A 23,633-nucleotide genomic window follows, 5' to 3' on the forward strand; every position below is an offset into this window, starting at 1 on the left:
AAGCAGACGATACATCAAAGAAGACAGCTACAGTCTAAAAAGCCTAACACTTTTCACCTGAATTCACATTTTTAAAAGTATGTCATTTGATATGAAAATCTTAATCATTTTATTTCCTCGGTGGCACATGTGAGACTTTAACATAGGAAATTAGGAAGCATAACGACTCTGTATTGGCTCCTTTTCATTGAGCACACGGCCTCAGAACTGACGGAACAGGCCAGTTCAGTGATTTCCTATTGCTTGGTCACTGGGATACATGCCAGGCTACCCTCTAAAAGCACTGAGCATCTCTTGATGTGTCCATTGACCAGGCGCTGTGCTAGATAATGGGAACATGGAGAGCCAGGCAAACAGTTATGGTACTTGCCTCTTGGATCTCAGAGCCTGACAGATCTGAAACTCCCCTCTGGCTCCTCAGACAGCCGTCTCCTTGTTTCATGATTTAGGACACGCAGCAATGCCAGCCCCACCATCTTGGAACAGGAAGGTCCTGGGGTCTGGGATACAGTTAGTTCCACTTGAAGTCAGAGATGCTTTTCAAACTCCTTTCCTCTGTAATCTAGCAGCGATGATGCGGTCTCTCTGCTGTAGTGGCAGCCCCAAGGGTCAGCCAGTTGGGGACCTTCTGAGGGTCTTTGAAAATGAAAGTGAAAGTCACTCAGTCATTTCCCACTCTTTGCAACCCCATGGACTATACAGTCCATGGAATTCTCCAGGCCAGAATACTGGAGAGGGTAGCCGTTCCCTTCTCCAGGGGATCTTCCCAACCCAGGGATCAAACCCAGGTCTCCCACATTGCGGGCAGATTCTTTACTAGCTGAGCCACCAGGGAAGCCCAAGAATACTGGAGTGGGTAGCCTGCCTCTTCTCCAGGGCATCTTCCTGACCCAGGAATCGAACTGGGGTCTCCTGCATTGCAGGCAGATTCTTTACCAGCTGAGCTCTCAGGTAAGACCTCTGAAGGTCTTTAGGGCATATCGTACTGCAGTAGTTCATTTAGGGTGTATGGGCAGCTGCTGCCTTTCATACAATTCAGCACTCTTGGTGCTGAAAAAACTTTGTCTTATTTTTATTATAAAATTTTATGTAAAATACTGTTTTATCACATTCACTGCCTAAGCACTAAGTTTTGATATTTATTTTTTCTTTTTTAAAAGCACATGGTAGTGTTTTCCATCAGTTGATGACAATGAAGAGGCAGCCTCAACTTCTAGTCAAACTGAGATCTTTGAACAGAAGATCACGGAACACGCTAAGGTTAGTACCCGCTGTGACCTGTCTGGCGAACTTGGGCTCATTCAGCATTTATGGACCTTCTCTGCTTCCAGCTTCTCTTCCTGCTCAGTCACCATTTGTTAGTTTTTTTTTTTTTCTCACTGATTCTTCAGCCAAGGATCAGTAGGGAAATGGAATAATAATACATTTCAGATTAACTTACTCTTCAGTTTACCAGTTAGTACAAATGGTAGACGTGGTCCAAAGTAGTATAGAAGCTTTTGACTAAGCAGGGCTTATCATCCATGATCCTTCCCTTAGGGAATTTTGGGGAACTTTTAAAAAAAAATCATCATGAATTTTTTTTTTTTTTGGCCACACCACATGGCTTGTGGGGTCATAGTTCCCAGACCCGGGATTGAACTCGTGGCCTCAGCAGTGAGAACTCAGAGTCCTAACGACTGGATTGCCAGGAAATTCCCTGGGGACCTTTTTTAAATGTCAGGTTTACTGAGGTATAATTTACACGCAAGTAAAATTTACCCCTTTTACTTTAAGTTCTTTGAGTTTTGACAAGTGTATACAGTCATGTAGCTAGCACACAAAATCAAGATAAAGGATATTTCTGTCACTCTGAAGAGTGATCTCATGCCCTTTGTAATCAGGTCTCTGGCTCTGGTCTCAGGCAACAGTTGATCAGTTTTCTTCTCCCAGTTCTACCGTTTCCGGAATGGTCTGCTAATGGTGTCACACAAGGTACAGCCTTTTGAGTCTGGCTTCCTCACTTAGCATAGCATAACGGAGATGCATCCATGCGGTCGTGTGTCTTAGTGTGTGCCTGCCTGCGTGCTCAGTGGCTAAGTCGTGCCTGACTCAGGTGACCCCATGGACTGTAGCCCGCCAGGCTCCTCTGTCCATGGGGTTTTCCAGGCGAGAATACTGGAGTGGGTTGCCATTGCCTTCTCCAGGGGGTCTTGGAGATCCCCAGGGATCAAACCCAGTCTCCTGTGTCTCCTGCATTGACAGGAGGATTCTTTACCACTGAGCCACCTGGGAAGCCCCATGTGTTAGTGGTTTGTTCCTTTTTGTTCTAACTAGTATTCCATTTGGTGGATATACACAATGTGTTTATTTATTCACCAGTTCAGAGACACTTGGGTTGTTTCTAGGTTTGGGCAGTCATGAACAAAGCTACTCTAAATATTTGCATAAGATTTTTTTTTTGTGTGTGTGGACTTATATCTTCCTTTCTTGTGAGATTACTGGACCATCTGGCCTTTGCTTAACTTTATAAGAAATTGCCAACCTGTTTTCCAATATGACCAGGCTATTCTATACTCTCTCCAGCAACGTATGAGAGTTTGTTACTCCAGTATTCTTGACAGCATTTGGTATGATTGTTTTTTCTCTGTTTTGCCCATTTTAATGAGTGATCAGTGGTATCTCATGGTGGTTCTAGTTTGCATCTTCTTTAGGGAGCTTTTACATGGGTAGCATCCCAGGTCTATCCATGCCCAACCCAGGAGTCTCCTGGACAAGCCATTTACCACCTTTCTCAGGGTCTCAAGGTCTGTGTCTTTTACATGGACATAATGATATCAAGCCCATCAAGCTCTAATAGGGTTTAAGGAAATGAAAACATATAAAGCATTTGCCTAGTATTTATGGTGCACACCTCACAGTAATACACAATAAGTATCACAATAATTGTTACTCTTATTATCATATGTGTGTATGTGTACTCAGTGGATCAATCATGTCCAACTCTTTGTGACCCTGTGAACTGTATAGCCAGCCAGGCTCCTCCGCCCATGTGATTTCCCAAGCAAGAATACTGGAGTGGGTTGCCATTGCCTTCTCCAGGGGATCTTCCTGACCCAGGAATCGAACCCGGGTCTGCTGCATCGCTTTACTGTGCGAGCCAGCAGGGAAGCCCTAGTATTGTCATATGTATAAATAAATGTAAATATCATGTGTGCAGATAAATGTAAATATAATAGCAGATAGCGCTGTCACGAGGATGTGCTGTGTAGCTGGTAAGATCAGAGAAATTCACATCGGGCTGTGAAGTTTGGAAGGAGGTGCCATGTGACGACGTGGGGCTGTGGAGGACACAGGGCGCAGGAGGTGGGCGGGAGCACGTGGCTCGCGAACAGGGGCGGAAGCAGCGGGGCAGCCCCACCGGGACACTGACTGCTGGCGGATGCTCAGGCTCAGGGAGACTTGGAGCTCTCTGTGAGTGGTTGCTTTCCTCACCTGAGATCATGCTCCCAGTTTTAATATCCCTGGCTCTTATCACTAGTACTGAAATGTGTTTTATAATGATAGTGTTAACAGTTCAATCTTTCAACAACCATTAATTGTGTACTCATGGGTAGTATTCACTCTTGGCTGCCCCCCACCCTGCCCACCTCCCCGGATGTCTATAGTGCCTATAAACTCCCCCTTTCTGGCCAGTCTTTTCTTGGACAATTTTTATTTTTCAAGATAAAAAAAGAAGCAGCAGCACAGGAGTGGTCTTTGTAAAAGGAAAGCTAGAATCCTGTTCAGCCTCATTCTTCCTACTTCTTCAACTACCTGCTGCTTCTCTGGTTGATAAGCTTTCCAGAGTCTAAAGCACTTCCAAGCATATCTTTCAAGTACAGCTTTTAATAGTGTTTCTTTGGCTTCAAATACTGGCTTGGAGATATGCTTTACAATCTAGATCAATCTGACTGGGTGAGCAGTGGTCAGATCAATGGGCCCATTCTCCCAAAGCCGCTAATGTTCTTCTGTGTACTGGGTTCTCAAAGAAGGGCCCCCAGCCCTCAGCCCCGACCTCAGGAATAGAGGCCCTTGTTGGTTGCAGAACATAGTAGGCACCCAAAAAATGTTTGTGAAGTTATTTCAAGGTAGAGCTCTTCCTGCCAGTGTAAAAGCTCTGCCCTGCCACCTGTGGTCCCTGGCCTCCCTTGTCTCATCTCTGTGTGCATGCCATTCTCCTCCCAGAGCCCAGAGAGAGCCCTGAGGACCATCATGAACTGGGCTCCACTTTGAGGATCCAAGGGACACCAAGGGATCAGAGATACCAAAGGAACACTTCATGCAAAGACGGGCTCAATAAGGGACAGAAATGGTATGGACCTAATTGCAGAAGATATTAAGAAGAGGTGGCAAGAATACCCAGAGGAACTGTACAAAAAAGATCTTCATGACCCAGATAATCACAATGGTGAGATCGTTCACCTAGAGCCAGACATCCTGGAATGTGAAGTCAAGTGGGCCTTAGGAAGCATCACTACGAAAAAAGCTAGTGGAAGTGATGGAATTCCAGTTGAGCTATTTCAAATCCTAAAAGATGATGCTGGGACGGTGCTGCACTCAATATGCCAGCAAATTTGGAAAACTCAGCAGTGGCCACAGGACTGGAAAAGGTCAGTTTTCATTCTAATCCCAAAGAAAGGCAATGCCAAAGAATGCTCAGACTACCACACAATTGCACTCATCTCACATGCTAGTAAAGTAATGCTTAAAATTCTCCAAGCCAGGCTTCATCAATACATGAACCGTGAACTTCCAGATGTTCATGGTTTTAGAAAAGGCAGAGGAACTGGAGATCAAATTGCCAACATCCACTGGATCATGGAAAAAGCAAGAGAGTTCCAGAAAAACATCTATTTCTGCTTTATTGACTATGCCAGAGCCTTTGACTGTGTGGATCACAATAAACTGGAAAATTCTTCAAGAGATGGGAATACCAGACCACCTGACCTATCTCCTGAGAAAACTATATGCAGGTCAGGAAGCAACAGTTAGAACTGGACATGGAACAACAGACTGGTTCCAAATAGGAAAGGGAGTACGTCAAGGCTGTATATTGTCACCCTGCTTATTTAACTTATATGCAGAGTACATCATGAGAAATGCTGGGCTGGATGAAGCTCAAGCTGGAATCAAGATTGCCGGGAGAAATATCAATCACCTCAGATATGCAGATGACACCACCCTTATGGCAGAAAGTGAAGAAGAACTAAAGAGCCTCTTAATGAAAGTGAAAAAGGAGGGTGAAAAAGTTGGCTTACAGCTCAACATTCAGGAAACAAAGATCATGGCATCCGGTCCCATCACTTCATGGCAAATAGATGGAGAAACAATGGAAACAGTGTCTGCCGGGGTCCAGCCCCGGTGGATCCAGGGTAATTCGAAGGGGAGACGGAATCAGTGTCCTAGGAAAAAACTTATTTAATTACAGATAGAGAGAGAGATTAGAAACGGATAGTGTAGTAGGAAATATTAGTGGAGAAAAAGAGGCTGAATAACTTGGTTTACGTGGGATACCAATAAAACTCCAAAACAAGGAATTTGCACCATCTATGTTGGGCCACCAGCGCCCGTTTGAATATCGGAGGGTGCTCCGCCTTGGGCTCCCTGTCTCATGGATCTTAGAAGCCAGGGCAAGTAAGTAGACGTGGCGAGCACCCACGCTCCAGATGGGAATTCAGCCAGAAGGGGAAAGAAAGAACGACATGGGGGAATCAGTCTTTCCAGAAACTTATCCGATTTCTTTATTTTTTAGGTTTGCTTATATACCCTTTGTTACACATAGAGACAAATGGAAATTTTAAAGTCACGCAGGGGTCAGCAGTCCTGACCTTTATCAAAATCAGGTGCTTCACATAAATGTATAAAAAAAGGTCTTAGGGGTTTTACATCATCTTCTGGCCATGAGGCCTGCTGATATTTTATGACCCTTTCTTTCTGATAACGGTCAGTTAACCAGAAAACTTATTTTTTCCAAGGGTGTTTTTTCTTAAACCAGGCGCCACCCTCTGAAGGTACCAGATAAAGTTGCATTCTTATAGGGTGAGGGTGTAGTGGGTTACAACTAAGAAAGGAATTTATTTAACCTAATGTTAACATGATTAATCTTAAAGGTTAATACTTATTTCTCCTATATGCTAGTTATATTCATTATAAGGGCAGGGAATATGGAGATTTAGCAGCAAACATTGGCCCAGTAAATGAATACCCTTCACCAATGTTCCCCTTAAGATCTGTTTAGTCTTAAGATAGTGATAAAGTTACATTTTTACATAGCAAGGACACAGTGATTTATAACAAAGTACAGTGGTCTATAACAAAAGAGAAAATTCATTAACTCAAAAAGTCTAGTATTGCTAACATCAAAAACTACTATATTTCCTTTTCTATATCCCAAATACATTAATATATTCCCAGGTGCCTAAGGATATGGAGGCCTGGCGGCAACCATTGACTCAACAATGAGAAAAGCCCTATGCTAATTAAGATTTTCAAAATACTCCAAACTCTCTGTGCTGTTTATGGTTGAGAGGTAGTAAACAATCATGTGCATAGTGGCAGGAGTATGGATAATCATGTCACACAAACTAGTCTGCCAGCAGAGAGGTTTGACCTGAGACACCCTTGTCACACCCAGGGCAGGGAATATGGAGACTTAGCGGCAGTTATTGGCACCACAAATGAAAAACCCTTCACCAATATAATTCCTAATCAACCCACTATACTAATAATTTCTAACTTCCTAAAAGAATCTGCCTTTAGTAAGTCTAAAACATCTTGTGCCTCTCACGGGTGGGAGGCTGTAAACAATCACATGTGGCCGGACGAACCTGTACAGGCAGGCTAGGTAACCTTCAGAGGAGTTCGTAAGTCGAAACACTCTTGTCACGCCCAGGAATTTTTATTGACTGGAGCTGCAAGTTTACTCTTCTCCGAGAGAACCGGTGGGGAACAGCCCCCCGTAAAGTCAGAGGTGTAGGGGAGAGCATAAAACAGTAAAGTAGGCACTCTGGTTTTGGGGGGTAGACGCTTGGGAACAGGGGGTCTCCTGAGGCTCGATCCCACCTTTGCATATGCCGAAGCCTCCTTCCTCATGACCTTTGCCATGGGCGGAGTTCCTCACCCTGGCTCCCGGCAAGTGTCAGACTTTACTTTTTTGCACTCCAAAATTACTGCAGATGGTGATTGTAGTCATGAAATTAAAAGACGCTTACTCCTTGGAAAAAAATTACGACCAACCTAGACTGCATATTAAAAAGCAGAGACATTACTTTGCCAACAAAGGTCCGTCTAGTCAAGGCTGTGGTTTTTCCAGTGGTCATGTATGGATGTGAGAGTTGGACTATAAAGAAAGCTGAGCACCGAAGAATTGATGCTTTTGAACTGTGGTGTTGGAGAAGACTCTTGAGAGTCCCTTGGACTGCAAGGAGATCCAACCAGTCCATCCTAGAAGAAATCAGTCCTGAATGTTCATTGGAAGGACTGATGCTGATCAGAGCTTAAATCCAATACTTTGGCCACATGATGCAAAGAGCTGATTCATTTGAAAAGAGGCTGATTCTGGGAGGGATTGGAGGCAGGAGGAGAAGGGGACAGCAGAGGATGAGATGGTCGGATGGCATCACTGGCTCAATGGACATGCGTTTAAGTGAATTCCGGGAGTTGGTGATGGACAGGGAAGCCTGGCATGCTGTGGTTCAGGGTCACAAAGAGTCAGACACCACTAAGCGACTGAACTGACTGACTGACTGACTTGCAGGACCCAGAAATGTGCACTCCTTGTAGTGTCCACTGTGGGCCTTGGGACCTGCCAGTAGGACTGTGGCCTCAGGCAGTCTGTCCCAGAGACAGGCCGTGGGCACGGAGAAGCCAGAGGCCCAGGCCTTGCTGCAGAGCCATGGGCTGTGGTGCAAGGGCTGTGCTTTGGGTTCAAGGTGAGAGGCTGGGTTCAGGTGCGCCCTGGAGGTGGACCTTGAGGTGGGGCTAGCCCTGCTCAGTCTCCTCTCCCTGACATGCCTCTCATAGTGGGTGGAAAAAGAAGGCATTAATGCTACCAACGGGGCTTTCCCAGTGGCTGAGCGGTAAAGAATCCGCCTGCCATGCAGGAGATGCTGGAGGTTTGGTTTCTGTCCCTGGCTCGGGAAGATGCCCTGGAGGAGGGCATGGCAACCTGCTGCAGTATTCTTGCCTGGAAAATTCCGTGAACAGAGGAGCCTGACGGAGTCCATGGGTTTGCAAAGAGTCAAACATGACTGAGCGCGCGTGCGCACGCACACACCCACCCACCCACACACACACACACATACACACACACACAATGCTACCAATAGCCAGTCTACTTCTCTGCTCCAAAAGTCTACCCCACCTCTGTCCCCACTCCCTGGTGCTTAAGAACTTCATCTTTTGAGACTTGCCTGGCAGTCCTGTGGTTAAGACACGACACTTCCGTTGCAGGAGGCACAGGTTTGATCTTTGGTCAGGGAACTAGTCCTACATGCTGCAAAAACAAAAAAACACCTTCATCTTTGTTTAGTCAGATTTCTCTGCCTGAAACAGAAAGGACAGGGACTCTTTTTTGGTATGCCTAGGGCCATACACCAATGTGGGTAGAGCCAAGGGCAGGAAGCCCAGTTATCATCTGCATCAGTGCCCAGGTTCCCCAGTATCCTTGCGGGCCAGCTTCATCCTGCCATCTCACCAGCCAGCAGTGTTCCCTGGGTCAGGGGCAGGTGAGCCGATGTGGACCCGTCTTCTTTTTGTTTGTTTGGTTTTGGCGGCACGGGCTCGTCATTGCTGCACACGGGCTTTCTCTTCTCTAGTCGCAGTGCCTGGGCTGCTCATTGCTATGGCTTTTCTTGTTGCAGAGCAAGGGCTCTGGGGCGTGGGCTCAGCAGACGTGGTTTCGGGGCTCTAGAGCACAGCCCAGTAGTGGCGCCAGGCTCAGTTGCCCCGCTGCACGTGGGATCCTCCCGGAACCCATGTCACCTGCATTGGCAGGCGGATTCTTCACCACTGAGCCACCGGAGAAGCCCGGGACTCATTTTCTTGACCAGAGAAGCAGCACCGGAATCCTGGGCCTGGAGCTCCTTTTACAGAGGCAGCTGTGATTGTGTACACGTCAGCTGAGACAAAAGAAGGAGCAAACAGATCCTTGCCTTTCACCAAGACTTGGCTTTCTGATTCTGGAGCTGTGTTTTGATGGGATGTAACTTGATGCGATTTGACTGAATGCATGCTTTTTCTCTCTCTCTCTGCTTTATGACTTTTAATTTTTCATATTATTTTTTTTTTTTTACAGTAAGTCCTTGTTGGTTATCCATTTTAAACATAGCCATGTGTACATGTCAAATCCTAAACCAAAGGCATATTTTTAAACTCCTGATGAGGGAAAGCCCTATATTTAGACCCAGGCTCCCAGTGCATGGGTTCTGAATCCTGAGAAACCCTGGTCTATGGGAGTAGACTACGTGCCTGGGTATAAATTTGCTATAAATTTATTTTCCTTTGCCTTTTTGATGTATCTCATCTTTTTTTCTCCTTTACTTCCATTGTATTGTTGCTAAAAATAAAGGAAATAGTAGTGTTACTTGTGTGTGTTAGTTGCTCAGTCGTGTCCAACTATTTGCGACCCCATGGACTATAGCCCACCAGGCTCCTCTGTCCATGGAATTCTCCAGGCAAGAATACTGGAGTGGGTTGCCATTCCCTTCTCCAGGAGATCTTCCTGACCCAGGGATCGAACCCAGGTCTCCTGCATTGCAAGCAGATTCTTTACCATCTGAGCCCCCAGGGAAGCACCAGGAAGTTACTTGCCCGGGGCCTGTTATCATGTTTATTGTACTTCTGCTGGTCTGTCTGTGAGGTCAGAAAGGTATATCTTTACTTCTTCAGCTTAGAGCTTTCTGGCCATCTTGTGTTTGGGAAAAATCAAAGAATTTCCCTAAAGGAAACTCTGATAAAGAGCCAGCAGCATTGCTTTGTGTCATGGTGAGGTGCCAGAAGGAAAGGAGTGCCCACATAGTGGGCACTGAAGGCCTCTCCTACAGGCTGGCTGCGGTGCCTGCCAGATGGAGCAGGCTGGTCTGGGAGAGAAGGGGAGGGGAGAATGGAAGGAAGGTTCCACCCCTTCCCCTCGCAGAATCAATGGCTGTTTTTCAGCATGAGACGAGTTTGGGCATGCATCTGAAACACTGCCCACATGAGCCACAGAGCAGAGGGTGGGAGGTAGGACAAAGAAGGCATGTGGTGGCATCAGGGCAGCTTCCATGTTCCTCTGCAGCCAGTCCTTGAAATCTAGGTCAGGTATATACAAGATCAGAATTTTAGCAGGGTTGGAAAAAGATGATTTCTGACTCTATGTACCAAATGTGGTGTATGAATTTAAGTGTGGTAAGAGAATCTATCTTGCATTTTTGACATTTCTAGAAATTCAAGGGTTATGGAGTGGTCAAGATTTCTTATCTAAATTATGTGAAACTCCCCGTGGGGGTCACATTCATTCTGTTCTCTTCCAACTGGCTGGAAGCCTGGATGTTACCTGTGTGATTAACTTTCCCTTCTAAAATTCTCATCCTAGAAATTAGAATAATTGACTTCTGAAATTAAGATCTGCTCTGTAACGTGAAGTGGTTTTTCTTAGCTCAAAGACGTCTTCCCCTTTGAAGAGAGCACATTGTTTGCCAGGTTTTTGAGATTTCTTCTGTGGTCATTCTTCATGCTTAGTGACAGAGTTCGTGTGTTTCTGAAAATAACACTCAGAAAATGTATGTTTGGAGTGACTCAGGACGTCTTCCTGAGTGTCTGCTCAGGTTGCCTCCGGTGCTCAGTATCCCCACTGAGAGCCTGGTGTGCAGCAGGTGTCTGGCTTTGAGATTACCCCTTCGGCTGCAGCTTGCGGCGTCTTCATTGTCATCTGGGGTCTCTGTGGGCCCCCCCAATTGTGGCCCAGGCTCCAATACTTGTGGCACGTGGACTTAGTTCCTCGGCACGTGGGGTCTTAGTTCCCCGACCAGGGATTGAACCCACATTCCCTACATTGCAAGACAGACGCTCAGTCACTGGACCAGCAGAGAAGCCCCAGGCTCCAGGTTTAATATCCACATAGCTGTGAATTTTCCAGTTTTCCTTCTGCTGTTGATTTCTGGCTTCATTCCATTGAGATCAGAAAAGATACTTTGGAGGCAAAAAAGGAAGCCTACTTTATATAACTTGTCTTTTAAATTGTTAGGACTTATTTTGTGCCCAGCATATGGCTGTCTTGCAGAATGTTCCTTGACCACTTGAGGAAAATGTGTATTCTGCTACCGAGCAGTGTTGTGCACATGCCTGTCTGTTACAGTTGGTCTGCAGCACACTGCAGGCTCCCTTTCCTTACTGATCTGTCTGGCTGTCCTCCGGGCAGGAGAAGCCTGGCAGGCTGCAGTCCCCAAGGTCTCACAGAGTCCAACACACCTGCAGCGATGCGCATGCGCGCTGGCTGTCCTGCCCCTTATTGGAGGTGGAGTCCTGAGGTCTCCTCTGCGACCGGGGTTTTTTTCTCTCTTCACTCCTGTCGGTGGTCACGGCGTATATCTAGGAGCTCTGATGTTTATTGTATACATTTATAATGGCTATGTTTTCTTAATGAATTGGCCCTCTTATCTTCATATAACATCCTTCATTCTCTCTTGTAACAGCTTTTTGGTTTTAAAGTCTGTTTTGTCTGATATCAGTATATCTGAGCAGTGTATCTTCTCTCTTTGTTTACTATTTGCACGGAGTATCTTTAACTATCCTTTTACTTTCAACCTGGGGATGTCCTTACATCTAAAGTGGGTCTTGTAGATAGAACACAATTGGATCCTACTTTTAAAACAATCTGTTCTGCCAATCTGTGTCTTTGGACTGAGGAGTTTAACCCACTTACATTTAAAGTAATTGCTAATGGGGAAGGACTCAACTGTATTTTGTTATCCATTTTCTGTACATCTTAAGTTTTTTTTTCTTGTCCCTCATTTCCTCCCTTACTGCCATCTTTTGTTTTTAATTGACTTTTTCACAGTGATCCATTTTGATTCCCTTTTCATTACCTTTTGTGTATAGATTTTTTTTCTTTGTGGTTACTATGAAAATTACATACAATATCCTAAAGTTCTTACGGTCTATTTTAAACTGTTATCAACTTACCTTCAATATTGAAAGTTTTTTGTTCTCGAACACTTACTATGTACCAGGCATTCCCTTAAGCTTTCCACATTTACCTCATTTTAATCTTTTTAGTAACCTGAGATGCAGGCATGACTGTCTGTATTCTACAAATGAAGAAACCAAAACTCAAGGATAAAATTAACTCCAAAGCACATAGCTTGGAAGTAGCTAAGTCAGAATTCAGTCTGATCTGTCACACCCTCCCATGTTCCACCCAGCACTGTAAAAAGCTTGAACTCATGTTTCCTCTGCATTCATCACATCGGGTGGGGGTGGCAAGATGGCTTTGTTAAAACTTGCAGCTGACTAGTCCCGTTCTTTCTAATTGATGACTTTTATTTTTTATTTGACATTTGACATGGATGTATATGCAAACGTGGAACAGAAAGTGTAACTCAAAGTTGTGACTTGAAAGTACATACATAAAAATAAAAGATTTTTGAAGTTTAACATGGCCAACTTATAGTTAATGTTATAGTTAACTTATATAACATTAACTTATACTTAACATTAAGGAAATTTTCCTTAACATTCTTTTCAATAATTAAGCCAAACTCAGTGCTCTTCATTAGAGTGATGAGTATACATTTAAAAAGCACAGTCAGGTCAGTTCAGTCACATCTAGTTGCTCAGTCACATCTAGTTGCTCAGTCACATCCGACTCTTTGTGACCCCATGGGCTGCAGCGCACCCGGCTTCCCTGTCCATCACCAACTCCGAGAACCTGCTCAAATTCTTGTCCGTCGACCTGGTGATGCCTCCAACCATCTCATCCTCTGTCTTCCCCTTCTCCTCCTGCCTTCAACCTTTCCCGGCATCAGGGTCTTTTCCAATGAGTCAGTTCTTTGTGTCAGGTGGCCAGAGTATTGGAGCTTCAGCTTCAGCACCCTAGGTTGGGTCATAGGGGATTGTTTAACGAGTACATTAAACAATGTATTCTTTCTTCTTTAATAGTCTACTACCAGAAACATTAATCGGAAGCATGTGCTGCGTTCATTTGTTGATATTTTATCGCCAGATTCTTGGAGATGTTCTCCTGAAAGACAGGATGAGCCTGAACAGTGCAGGTGAGACGTCTTTGTCATTTTGTAACAGTGTCCCATGCCCTGAGTGAACGTGGCCTCTGCCAGCCTGTGTCTTCTGCTTCTGATGGTGACAGCTGGAGTGAAATATTCAGAAGAGCATCAGGGGCCGCCAGGGGCTTCATATGCAGAGTCTTCTGCTCAGTGTGCGTCCTGAGTTCAGTGTGTGTTCTGTTCTTTACCATATACGCTTTTCACATCTTAAATTCTGGAGACTTGAGATCCAAATTTCATATATCATCATATCTTTCCCTTAATGTCTTTAATAATGTTTTTACTGGGTGTTTGGTATACATATCCTCTTTTTGGGAAGAGACCAAATTACCCCCAGATAACTGGTTTTAATGCAAGAAGTTTAAACGTCAATAAAATTGGTGAGACCACGTGAGAGGTATTCAAGGGCTCTATATTGCAGCTTTTTCGTCAGCTTGAAACTCTTCCCCAGTAAAATATTAAAAAGTAACTTTAAAAAAAAATCAGTGAGCTGTCACACATGATTGAACTTGGCCAGAGGTTGGCATGTGTTGTAAGAATTGCCTCTAAAAACGTTTCGTTTTATTGGATATTCGTTACTGAGTGGGTACTATACGCCAGGGCCCTGTCATGAATGAGACAGGCACTGTCATCCTTATCCTGGTGGGGCCACAAACTTCAGACACAAAATTATGTGAATAATCCTTTTTACCCTTAAGTGTTCTGAAGGGAAATACACAACAAGGGTGTACACTAGGAAAACCTGCATTAATGTGTAGGATGAAGGAAGGCTTTTCCAAGCAAGGAATATGTAAGACAAGACCTGAGACAGGAGGGAGACATACAGGGGAGATGGGCGGGCTTGGATCCCTTCTGGCTAGAAGGACCAGCACGCCTGAAGACCCAAGGCAAGAAAGTGCTGAGTGCACTGGATGAATTGAAATTGAAAGCAGGCCAGCGTGGCCGGAAGAGAGTAAGGAGAGAGAACCCCGGGGTGGCTCAGCAGTCGTGGACAAACGAAGCTCGCGCTTAGACACGCGTTCCCTCCCGGAGACGCACTACCTGGGTAGGCAAGGAGAAATGGAACTCAGAGAAGCACCAGCATCCCTCAAGGAATAATTGTAACTCTAAAGGAGCCACAGTCTAAGCCTTTCGGTCACCGCTTGCCTTTGAATTTGTTTCGGTGCCTCTAGAAAGACTTCCTGAACGACATGACGCCTTAAAGAGGGTAAGGCTTATTCGGTTTTTTAATAGGTAAGAAGGCTACTCAAAATTGTTGACTTTATTTGGATCTGAGCATCTGAATAAGCCTACTAAGACCTAGAGGAAGGATTTTTCTCAACTGAGAACAAGATTGTAGAAGGCACTGCCCTGGCCGTTGGTGGCATGTCCTTCCTGGTGTGCGTGTCCTTCCTGCTGTGTGTCTTGGCACGCACCCTTATTGACTGTGAGATATCAGTATTCGCCTGCATAGTAAGTAGGCACATGGCCATCTCCCGGGTCCTTTCAGTGTCACCAGCACCGTCTGTTGGCCCCAGGCTGAGGTCCTCCCCAAGCAACAGGGAACTGGAGTCAGGCCTGACCTGCCCGCCCTCTGCCACCATTACCTTGGTGCCTCCTGGTTCCCACTCAGCCTTCCAAGAGCATGGGTGCCTTATAATTGGAAGATTCCTCTTACCACACCACACTTCAGGCATGAGGAGGAAAGGGAGGTAGGGAAAAAAACACAGAAAAAAAATCAGGATTTTCCAGTCTTACTCTGTTCAGAGCCACCTTACTCCCATCCTGAAGGCTCTACTTGATACCAGACTCATTTCAGAACCCCCGGAGTGTGGATGTGGAGAGGTGGGGATGAGAGGGGGACAGCTTCCAGTCCCCCAAGAGGTTGAAGTGGGTAGAGTGTGTAGTCAGCAAATCATCTGGCACAGTAATTTCAATCTGAATGAATATTTGTATGTCTATTGCCCTAAGTTATGTTGGATGAAGCTTATATAAGATCCTTCCTGTTCTTTTGTATTTCAGATTTAATTAGTAATCCAGTGCTGGCCACCTTCCCCAAGCTCTTGGAGGAGACAGACGTAATGGACGCACTCAGGGTGGGTAGTATGTGTCATGATGGAGGCCTGCTGGGCCCCAGAAGGTCTTCATTTCATACTTTCATGGGGCTGGTTGAACTCTGGGTGTTTTATTTCTTTAAAGACGCTTTTCTGAAACCTTGTGCCCAGATTAGAAATATTTACGTGCAAATGAAAGTGTTAGTCACTCAGCCGTGTCTGACTCTTTGCGACCCCGTGGACTGTAGCCCGCCAGGCTCCTCCGTCCATGGGATTCTCCAGCAAGAATACTGGAGTAGGTGGCCATTCCCTTCTCCAGGGGATCTTTCTGACCCAGGGATGGAGCCCCGGTCTCCTGCACTGCAGGGAAGTCTTTACTGTCTGAGCCCCCAGGGGAGCCTGCACTTCATTCTGTCTCCCTCTGACCATTTCCTCACCTCAGCAGATACAATTGTACAAAAGTATGGCATTTGGCAGAGTTTTCTGTTTTTGTGACTGTCTTACCTTAAAAGCTTAACGATATCTTACTGTTCAAGTGCTACGTTGGTGCAGTTTGTATGGATGTGTTAGTGTTTCACTGATTCTGTTCTCACTTTTTAAAAAATTTTACATATTTATTTATTTTTGGCTGGGCGGGGTGCTTGCATGGGCTTTTCTCTAGTTGCAGTGCGCAGGGGCTGTTCTGACTGCAGCACTCTCTTAACACCTGAGCTCCTCGTGGCAGTGGCTGCTCTTGCTGCCAAGCACAGGCTCTGGGTGCACGGGTTTCAGTAGCTGTGGCTCCTGGGCTCTAGAGCACAGGCTCAGTTGATCCGGGCACGTGGGATCCTCCCGCAGCAGGGATTGGACCCCTGTCTCCTGCACTGCTGTGCTGGCAGGCGTATTCTTTATCACTGAGCCACCAGGGAAACGTGTTAAATTAGTTCTGACTTGTAGCTTGGGAAGGATCGCTTGCTGATCCATCCCGCCTACTCCATCTGGTTCTGGGCCCTTAGGACTTGATGCCTAACTAGAGACCCACTTCTTACATGTGCCGGTCCTATATATCGTGTTTAACCCTGATGTAAGCTTACTTAGAGAGATGTGGCAAAGACCTGCGAATACTCAGGTTAATCTAGTATTTCTGTTTGCTTTTTAGAGTTCCTGGGCTGAGAAAGAGAGTACGTTAAAAAGATCAGAGAAGGTAACGTGACGGTCCGCCCCGAACTTCACAGTTCTGTGCTCAGTGTTTGCTACTCGTCCTAATCACACGACTTCTTTAGCTGGAGTAGCCATACTCATAATCCCTGTTGACAGTTCAACCACATTATTATGGTTCCAAAGACTCCTTCGAAGAAGGGCACGGGTGATCGATTCTAAGCATTTAAAAAAATACTTGATCAACACAGTCATTTCAGACACACTTTTTTTTTTCCTTTCAATTTTTAGTGTCTTTATCTTCTCCCATGTTCCTTGGGAAGATTTTTTTTTCTGTTTCTTTTTTATTTTTTAAATTATGAAAGTGTGATAACACATTTACAGGAAAGTTGGAAATATAGAGCAAAGTTACATACAATTTCACTGTATATTACATTTATTTTTTTAAGTAGATAAATTAAGATTTTTAGTTGGTGTCTCAATATCAAGCTCTCAAAAATTAATAGAATGAATATGCAGGAAAGTAGAAGGATATAGTTGACCTGAAAAACACCATGAACCAATTCAACGTAATTAAGATGTATACAATTTTCCCACAACAGTAGGCTACAAATTCTATTCAGCTTCCCATAGACTATAGGAGACACTAGAACATATCCAGAGACATAAAACAAGTACAAAAATGTGATGGTCTAAAGGTATTGAAATCATACAGACTCTGTTCTCTTATGTTTCTAACTGTGGAATTATATTAGAAATCAATACCAAAAATCTTTGAAAATAACCCACGTATTTTCAAGTGCAATGTGACATTTACCGAGAGAGTCAGACCACTGAGTTTTATTGAATTGAGGGGAAGTTTCTAAGCCAAAACGTTCCAGCTGCCTATCAAATTTCTCTCATTAAAAGATAAAGAATCCCTAGCTCTCAAAGTCCACACCAGGTACGGAGAAGTAAGGAAAATGGGCCTAAGCTGCACCTCACTTTGGGAGCACGCATGGCTGCGTCCATAGCCCAGCGCGTGTCGTTACCAGGCAGACTTGCAGCGATCAGTGTGCAGCGGCTTGACTTCTCTAGTCCAAGACTGACAAACTTTTTTGGTAAAGGGCCAGAGAGTAAATATTTTTGGCTTTGCGGGCCACGTGCTCTCTGTCTCAAATACCCAGCTCTGCCTTTGTAATGCAAGGCAGCCACAGGCGGTATTAAACATCTGAGTAGGGCTGGTTCTATGAGACTGTTTATAAAAAGAGAGGGAGGTGGGCTGCCTGGGGCCCATGGTCCATGGTTTTTGGACTTTTTCCTCAAGGAACATGGGAGAACAAAGGAAGACACTAAAAATGGAAAGGAAAAAAAAAGGTGTATATATTGTATCCTTATTTGAGCTTCCATTCTACCTAAATTGGCAGCTTTAATGCTGCTCTTGGTCAGTAGTGGACAGGGGCTGGGCCTCGGGCCTGTAGAAGCGGCCTCTCCGGCTCCCCCTGGAGGGGTCGTATCCCAGTGCAAACCGCCTGCCTCCCTGCAGTGCCCACCTGAGCTGTGGAGCTGGCTGCCTGCCCTTGGGATGTCACCTGGCCCCTGTTGTGCGGGAGGTGGGGTTGACGGCGCATCCTTTACTCCTTGGGCTCCTCTGGATTTCAGGCAGGGCCCTTGCTGCCCTTCTCCTGTAACACCTTGAGCTGATTGAGTGCTCCAGCTGGCTTCGCACTGTGTCTTACCTGGAACCGCACCCTTGTCCCCAGAGTTAGACTCCAGTGCCCCAGTCTCCTCGATGGAATGTGCGAGATCCTTAGGGGAGCTCAGTGGGCGCCCTGGCTTGAAGAAGTCCCTCTCAGACCCTCAGAGAGAACCTCTCGTTTGTCCCCGAGGTGACTCCCACTGTGTCCACGTCCTGACTGAGCAGCTGGTTCAGAGCCCACTACCTGCCAGGCATCCCTGGCCCCTCCATCCCATCCCCTCCCTCGACGGCTTCTAGTTTGCAGAATCCCTAGAATGTAACACTTGAGAAGTAACGGCCTGGGTCCGCTCCCAGTGGCTGTTGTGGGTGTTTTCCCAGGGAGACAGGGAGCTCCTGAAGGCGGCGTTCCTGCTGGTTTACCACGACTGCGCGCTCCCCCTGCTGCACTCTGCGCTCCTGCCGCCGTCTAGATGGGCAGAGGAGGAGACTGAGGCTGCCCGGTGGAAGGGCATCGCCGACTTCCTCAAGCAAAACCAGGAAAATGAGGGCGCCCTCCAGGTTCTGCTGTCGCCGGAGGGGGTCCATGAACCTTTCGACATTTCCGAGCAGACCTATGACTTCTTGGGTGAAAGAAGAAAGAACCTAGCCTGACAGCAGTGGCCTTTGACCCTCAGCTTCCCGCTGAACCTGATAGACCCTCCACGGTGCCCTGCGTCACGTGGCCAAACCGGAACTAACGGCCCTGTCACTTTTCTGTACAGGCCACATTCTATAGGAAACATTTATCTGATAATTTGAACGTGTGTCACTACAGTAAAACAAATTTTTATGAGTAAAATTGTATAAGTTTAAAGAGATTTTTTTTTTTTTTTTTCAAAAAACAACTGCTACTTTTCTTTTAAAATTGAGTATAGTATATTGAGGATGAGATGGTTAGATAGCATCACTGACTGAATGGACATGATGGACTGATGGCATGCTGCCATCCGTGGGGTCGTAAAGTGTCGAACACAACTTAGTGGCAGAACAACAGCAACATGGTTGATGTGAAATATGAAAGTTTCAGGTATACAACATAGTGATGAACACTTTTTAAAAATTATGTTCTATGTAAAGCTTTATAAAATAACTGAAAAAAAAAAAAAAAAAAATAACTGGCTATATTCCCTGTGTTGTACAATATATCCTTGCACTGTTTATTTTATACTTAATAGCTTTATCTCTTAATCTCCTACCTCTATCTTTCCTGCCGGGGTCCAGCCCTGGTGGATCCAGGGAATTTGAAGCGAGGACGGCGTTGGCGAGGAAAGACTTATTTATTTATTAATATAAGATTAGATTAGGAAGAAATAGTGTAGTAGGAAAATTAAGTGGAGAAAGGAGGCTGAATAACTTGGCTTACGGGGAAGACCAGTAAAATCTCAGGACAAGAGGTTTGCACCATCTATGTTGGGCCACCAGCGCCCACTTGAATATAGAAGGGTGCCCCGCCTTAGGCTCCCTTTCGCGCGGGTCTTAGAAGCCAGGACAAGTAAGTAGACTTGGTGAGCCGCCCCACTCCAGATGGGAATTCAGCCTGAAATTAGAGTAAAGAGGAGAGGGAGGGAGAGGGAGAAAAAGAGAGAGAGAAACACGGGGGGAGCCAGATTCCCAAGAAACTAGGCCGAGAGACTAGTCCAAGAAACTGGTCCATCCTTTATTGTTCAGAAGGTCTTTTATACTTCTGATAAAACATGGAGATCAATGGGTAACACAAAGTTATGCAGCGTTAGCAGCCTAGACTGTTATCAAAACCAGGCTTTTCTCTCTGCATACCTAGTTGTATACACAAGTCTTAGGTAATTTACATCATCTTCCGGCCAAAAGGGCCAATTAACATTTTACAGCCTTTTTCTGATAAGGGTTTGTCAACCAGAAGACTTATTTGTGTTGATCTTCCCAAAGTCTGGTGCCACTCTCAGAAAGCACTAAATAAAGTTACATTCTTACATAGCAAAAATATAGCAACTTATAACAAGTAAAAGGAGTACAGTGATTTATAACAAAAGAAAAGTAATTAACTCAAAAGTCTAGTGTTGCTAATATCAAAACTACTATATATCTTTTTCCATATCCCGTTTACATTGATTAACATCCTCCCAGGTGCCTAAAAGATAAAGAATATGGAGGCCTGGCAGCAATCACTGAGTGAACAGTGAAAACCCATCACCAATGTGATTTTTAACTCTCTAGAAAAGGCTCTGTATCTTTAAGATGCTTTTAAGCTTTGCGCCTCTCGCGGTTGGGAGGGCTGTAAGCAATTCACAAGCTGTAAGAGGTCCTGGGAACCTAAGGCAAGCTAGAGAGCTATCAGAGGGGGTTTAACTGAAACATCCCTTTCAAATGCAGGAGACTAAAGCCCTGAGTTGACTTTTTCCAGAGAATATCAGAAGAGTGGAAAAGCAGAGTACAAAGGCTGGCAGATTTTTGGTTTGGGGGTACATGCTCAGGAAATTCCAGGGGGAACCCCTGAAGCCTGATCACATCCTTGCGTATGTCAGCTTCCTCCCTCATGACCTTGTCACGGGTGAGATTCCTTGCGCTGGCTCCCGGCACTTTCCCATCCCTGTTTTCCTCTCCCCACTGGTAACACATTTGTTCTCTGTGTTTATTTCTTTTTTTAAATGGAAATACAATTGATTTCAATGTTGTGTTAATTTCTTCTGTAGAGCAAAGTGACTCAGTTACACATACGTATATACATTCTCTTTTAATATTCTTTCCCCTTACAGTTTATCATAGGATATTGGATATAGTTCCTTGTGCTATATTGTGGGACCTGTTGTCCATTCTATATATAATTTGTTGTTATTTACTCACTAAGTCATGTCTGACTTTTTGCAACCCCACAGACTGAAACTCCAGTACTTTGGCCACCTCATGTGAAGAGTTGACTCTAGAAAAGACCCTGATGCTGGGAGGGATTGGGGGCGGGAGGAGAAGGGGACGACCGAGGATGAGATGGCTGGATGGCATCACTGACTCGATGCACATGAGTCTGAGTGAACTCTGGGAGTTGGTGATGGACAGGGAGGCCTGGCGTGCTGCGGTTCATGGGGTCACAAAGAGTTGGACACGACTGAGCGACTGAACTGAACTGAACTGAAAGACTGTACCTACCAGGCTCCTCTGTCCATGGGATTTCCCAGGCAAGAATACTGGAGTGGGTTGCCATTTCCTTCTCCAGGGGATCTCCCCGACCCAGGGATTGAACCTGCATCTCCTACACTGGAGGCAGATTCTTTACCACTGAGCCAGCAGGGAAGCCCTTCTATATGTAACACCAACTAACATTTAAGTTGACTGCATCTATACATTTGTATGAAAGCAAGATTTTATCAAAAGTCAAATATATGATTATTCAAGAAAGTGAAAATATAATCCACAGAATTGGAGAAGATATTTACAAATAATGTATCTGATAAGTGTCTAGAATCCAGAATGGGGATTCCCTGGTGGCTCAGTGATAAAGAATCCACCTGCAATGCAGGAGACGTGGGTTTGACCCCTGAATTGGGAAGATCCCCTGGAGGAGGGCATGGCAACTCACTCCAGTATTCTTGCTTGAAAAATCCCATGGACAGAGGAGCCTGGAAGGCTGCAGTCCATGGAGCTGCAAAGAGTTGAACACAGTAGAAGTGACTGAGCACGCACGCACGTGTGATTTTTGCTAATAAAATTTATGTTGTGAAATGAAGAGGAAATCAGGATAATCTGTTTGAAAAAGCTGTGTCATTGATCACTCACTTCAGTCTAACATTTGAACGTGCTTTCTTTTGCTCAGTGGCTCAGGCATGTCCGACTGTTTTCCAACCCTCTGGTCTGTAACCCACCAGGCACCTCTGTTCACGAGATTTTTCAGGCAAGAATACTGGAGTGGGTTGCCATTTTCTCCTCCAGGGGATCTTCCCCACCCAGGGATCAAACCCGAATCTCCTGCATTGGCAGGTGGATTCTTCACCCTGAGCCACCTGGGAAGCCCAGGTTTATTCTAATTAGATATAAAAACAAAATCCAAAAATAAATAAATAAATAAAAACAAAATCCAGTTTTTCTTTTTCAAGTCCGTATAATTAGTGCTCATTAAAGAACAAACAAAAACACTTCCAGGCTTCGGACAGTGTGTTGACTTACCTCTGTGTCAAAGAACAAAGATTTTGTTACCTTTCAAATAATCCTGTGACTGCTGGTGAATCGTCCCAAGCCTTTCATGTTAATGATAACAGTACAGCTGGCATTTGTTGGGCGCCTGCTGTGGGCGTCCTCTTTTACGAGGTTACCGCTCACAAGTGCTATAGGAGGCCACTACTGGGTTTCCAGTGTTATCAATACTGCTGCTGAAGAGACAGGCCAAGCAGATTTGGTAATTTGTCTAAGGTCAGAGGTAGTAAGTGGCACAGCTAATACACTGCATACAGACGTCAAGTATAACTTTCTACAACCAAAGACGTCCCCCTCCTCAGTGGAGACATTTAAAAATTGTACATGAAATATAACGTGAGAAGTCTGTTGGAAGAAAAATACAATCAAATTAGAGTTTAATCTAAATTATCAGAGTGCTGACTGAGGAACTTGTCTTGAAACATACTGCCTTAAAGGAAGCATTTACTTTTTTTATTTCATTTTATTTGGCTGCACCACGCAGCATGTGAGACCTTAGTTCCCTGGCCAGGGATCGAACTCAGGTTGCCTGCATAGGTCTTAACCACTGAACCAAAGAGGGGGTTACTTTTAGAGCTCCATTGTATTACAAAACTCCTGGGCTGCATCTCACTTCAGTTTAGTCACTCAGTCATGTCCGACTCTTTGTGACCCCATGGACTGCAGCATGCCAGGCCTCCCTGTCCATCACCAACTGCTGGAGTCTACCTAAACCCAAGTCCATTAAGTTGGTGATACCATCCAACCGTCTTATCCTCTGTCATCCCCTTCTTCTGCCTTCAGTCTTTCCCAGTGAGAGGGTAACAGGCAGGAAGGCCAGGGGTCTCCAAAGGGAGGAAATAGCCTGCAAGTGTCAGACATTTTTATCTCTCATAAGCGGCAGGAGGAAACAAACTAGCGGTATTTTTTTCCTTCTCTATACAAATTTAAAGGGAGGTTTCTCTTAAAATTCTGTGTTGCCATAATGACACCTGGTTTCACCTGAAGTTAACCAATGCCTTTTTCTTATGGAAATGTTTGTCTTAAGCTATGCTAATGTACTATGCATTTACCCCAAACTGTCTTCAAGTCGGTTCCGTCTTTTGGCCCAGAACCTACTTGACAAACCAGTATGTTATACTCAGATATTGTTCTTCTAATCTGTGTAAATGACACTATTTGTATGGTGATCTGCCCTTCTTCAAGGGCATTTTATGGCCCAGGATGAACCATTTGGTGCCAAGATTATCCCAAAATGCATCTTATGGGTGAGGGGCCTGGTGCCATTCTGAGTTTTAAGACATTCCTTTCTTTCATTGACAGACT

General features: G+C 45.0%; 1 protein-coding gene across 6 annotated transcripts in view; it reads left to right on the forward strand.

Moving 5' to 3' along the window:
* Positions 1 to 19,329, forward strand: part of NPHP1 (nephrocystin 1) — a 65,463-nt gene extending 46,134 nt beyond the window's left edge. For all 6 annotated transcript variants that reach the window (XM_040267548.1, XM_040267552.1, XM_040267551.1 and 3 more), the window contains 5 exons: positions 1,161 to 1,260; positions 13,159 to 13,271; positions 15,282 to 15,355; positions 16,452 to 16,496; positions 18,507 to 19,329. In XM_040267548.1, coding sequence (XP_040123482.1) covers positions 1,161 to 1,260; positions 13,159 to 13,271; positions 15,282 to 15,355; positions 16,452 to 16,496; positions 18,507 to 18,779 — 605 coding nt within the window. In that variant the 3' untranslated portion in view covers positions 18,780 to 19,329. The remainder of the gene's footprint in view (positions 1 to 1,160; positions 1,261 to 13,158; positions 13,272 to 15,281; positions 15,356 to 16,451; positions 16,497 to 18,506) is intronic.
* Positions 19,330 to 23,633: the final 4,304 nt, after the last annotated feature.

The sequence above is a fragment of the Oryx dammah genome, unplaced genomic scaffold (assembly GCF_014754425.2).
Source record: "Oryx dammah isolate SB20612 unplaced genomic scaffold, SCBI_Odam_1.1 HiC_scaffold_25, whole genome shotgun sequence".
In the NCBI taxonomy this organism is placed as follows: Eukaryota; Metazoa; Chordata; class Mammalia; order Artiodactyla; family Bovidae; genus Oryx; species Oryx dammah.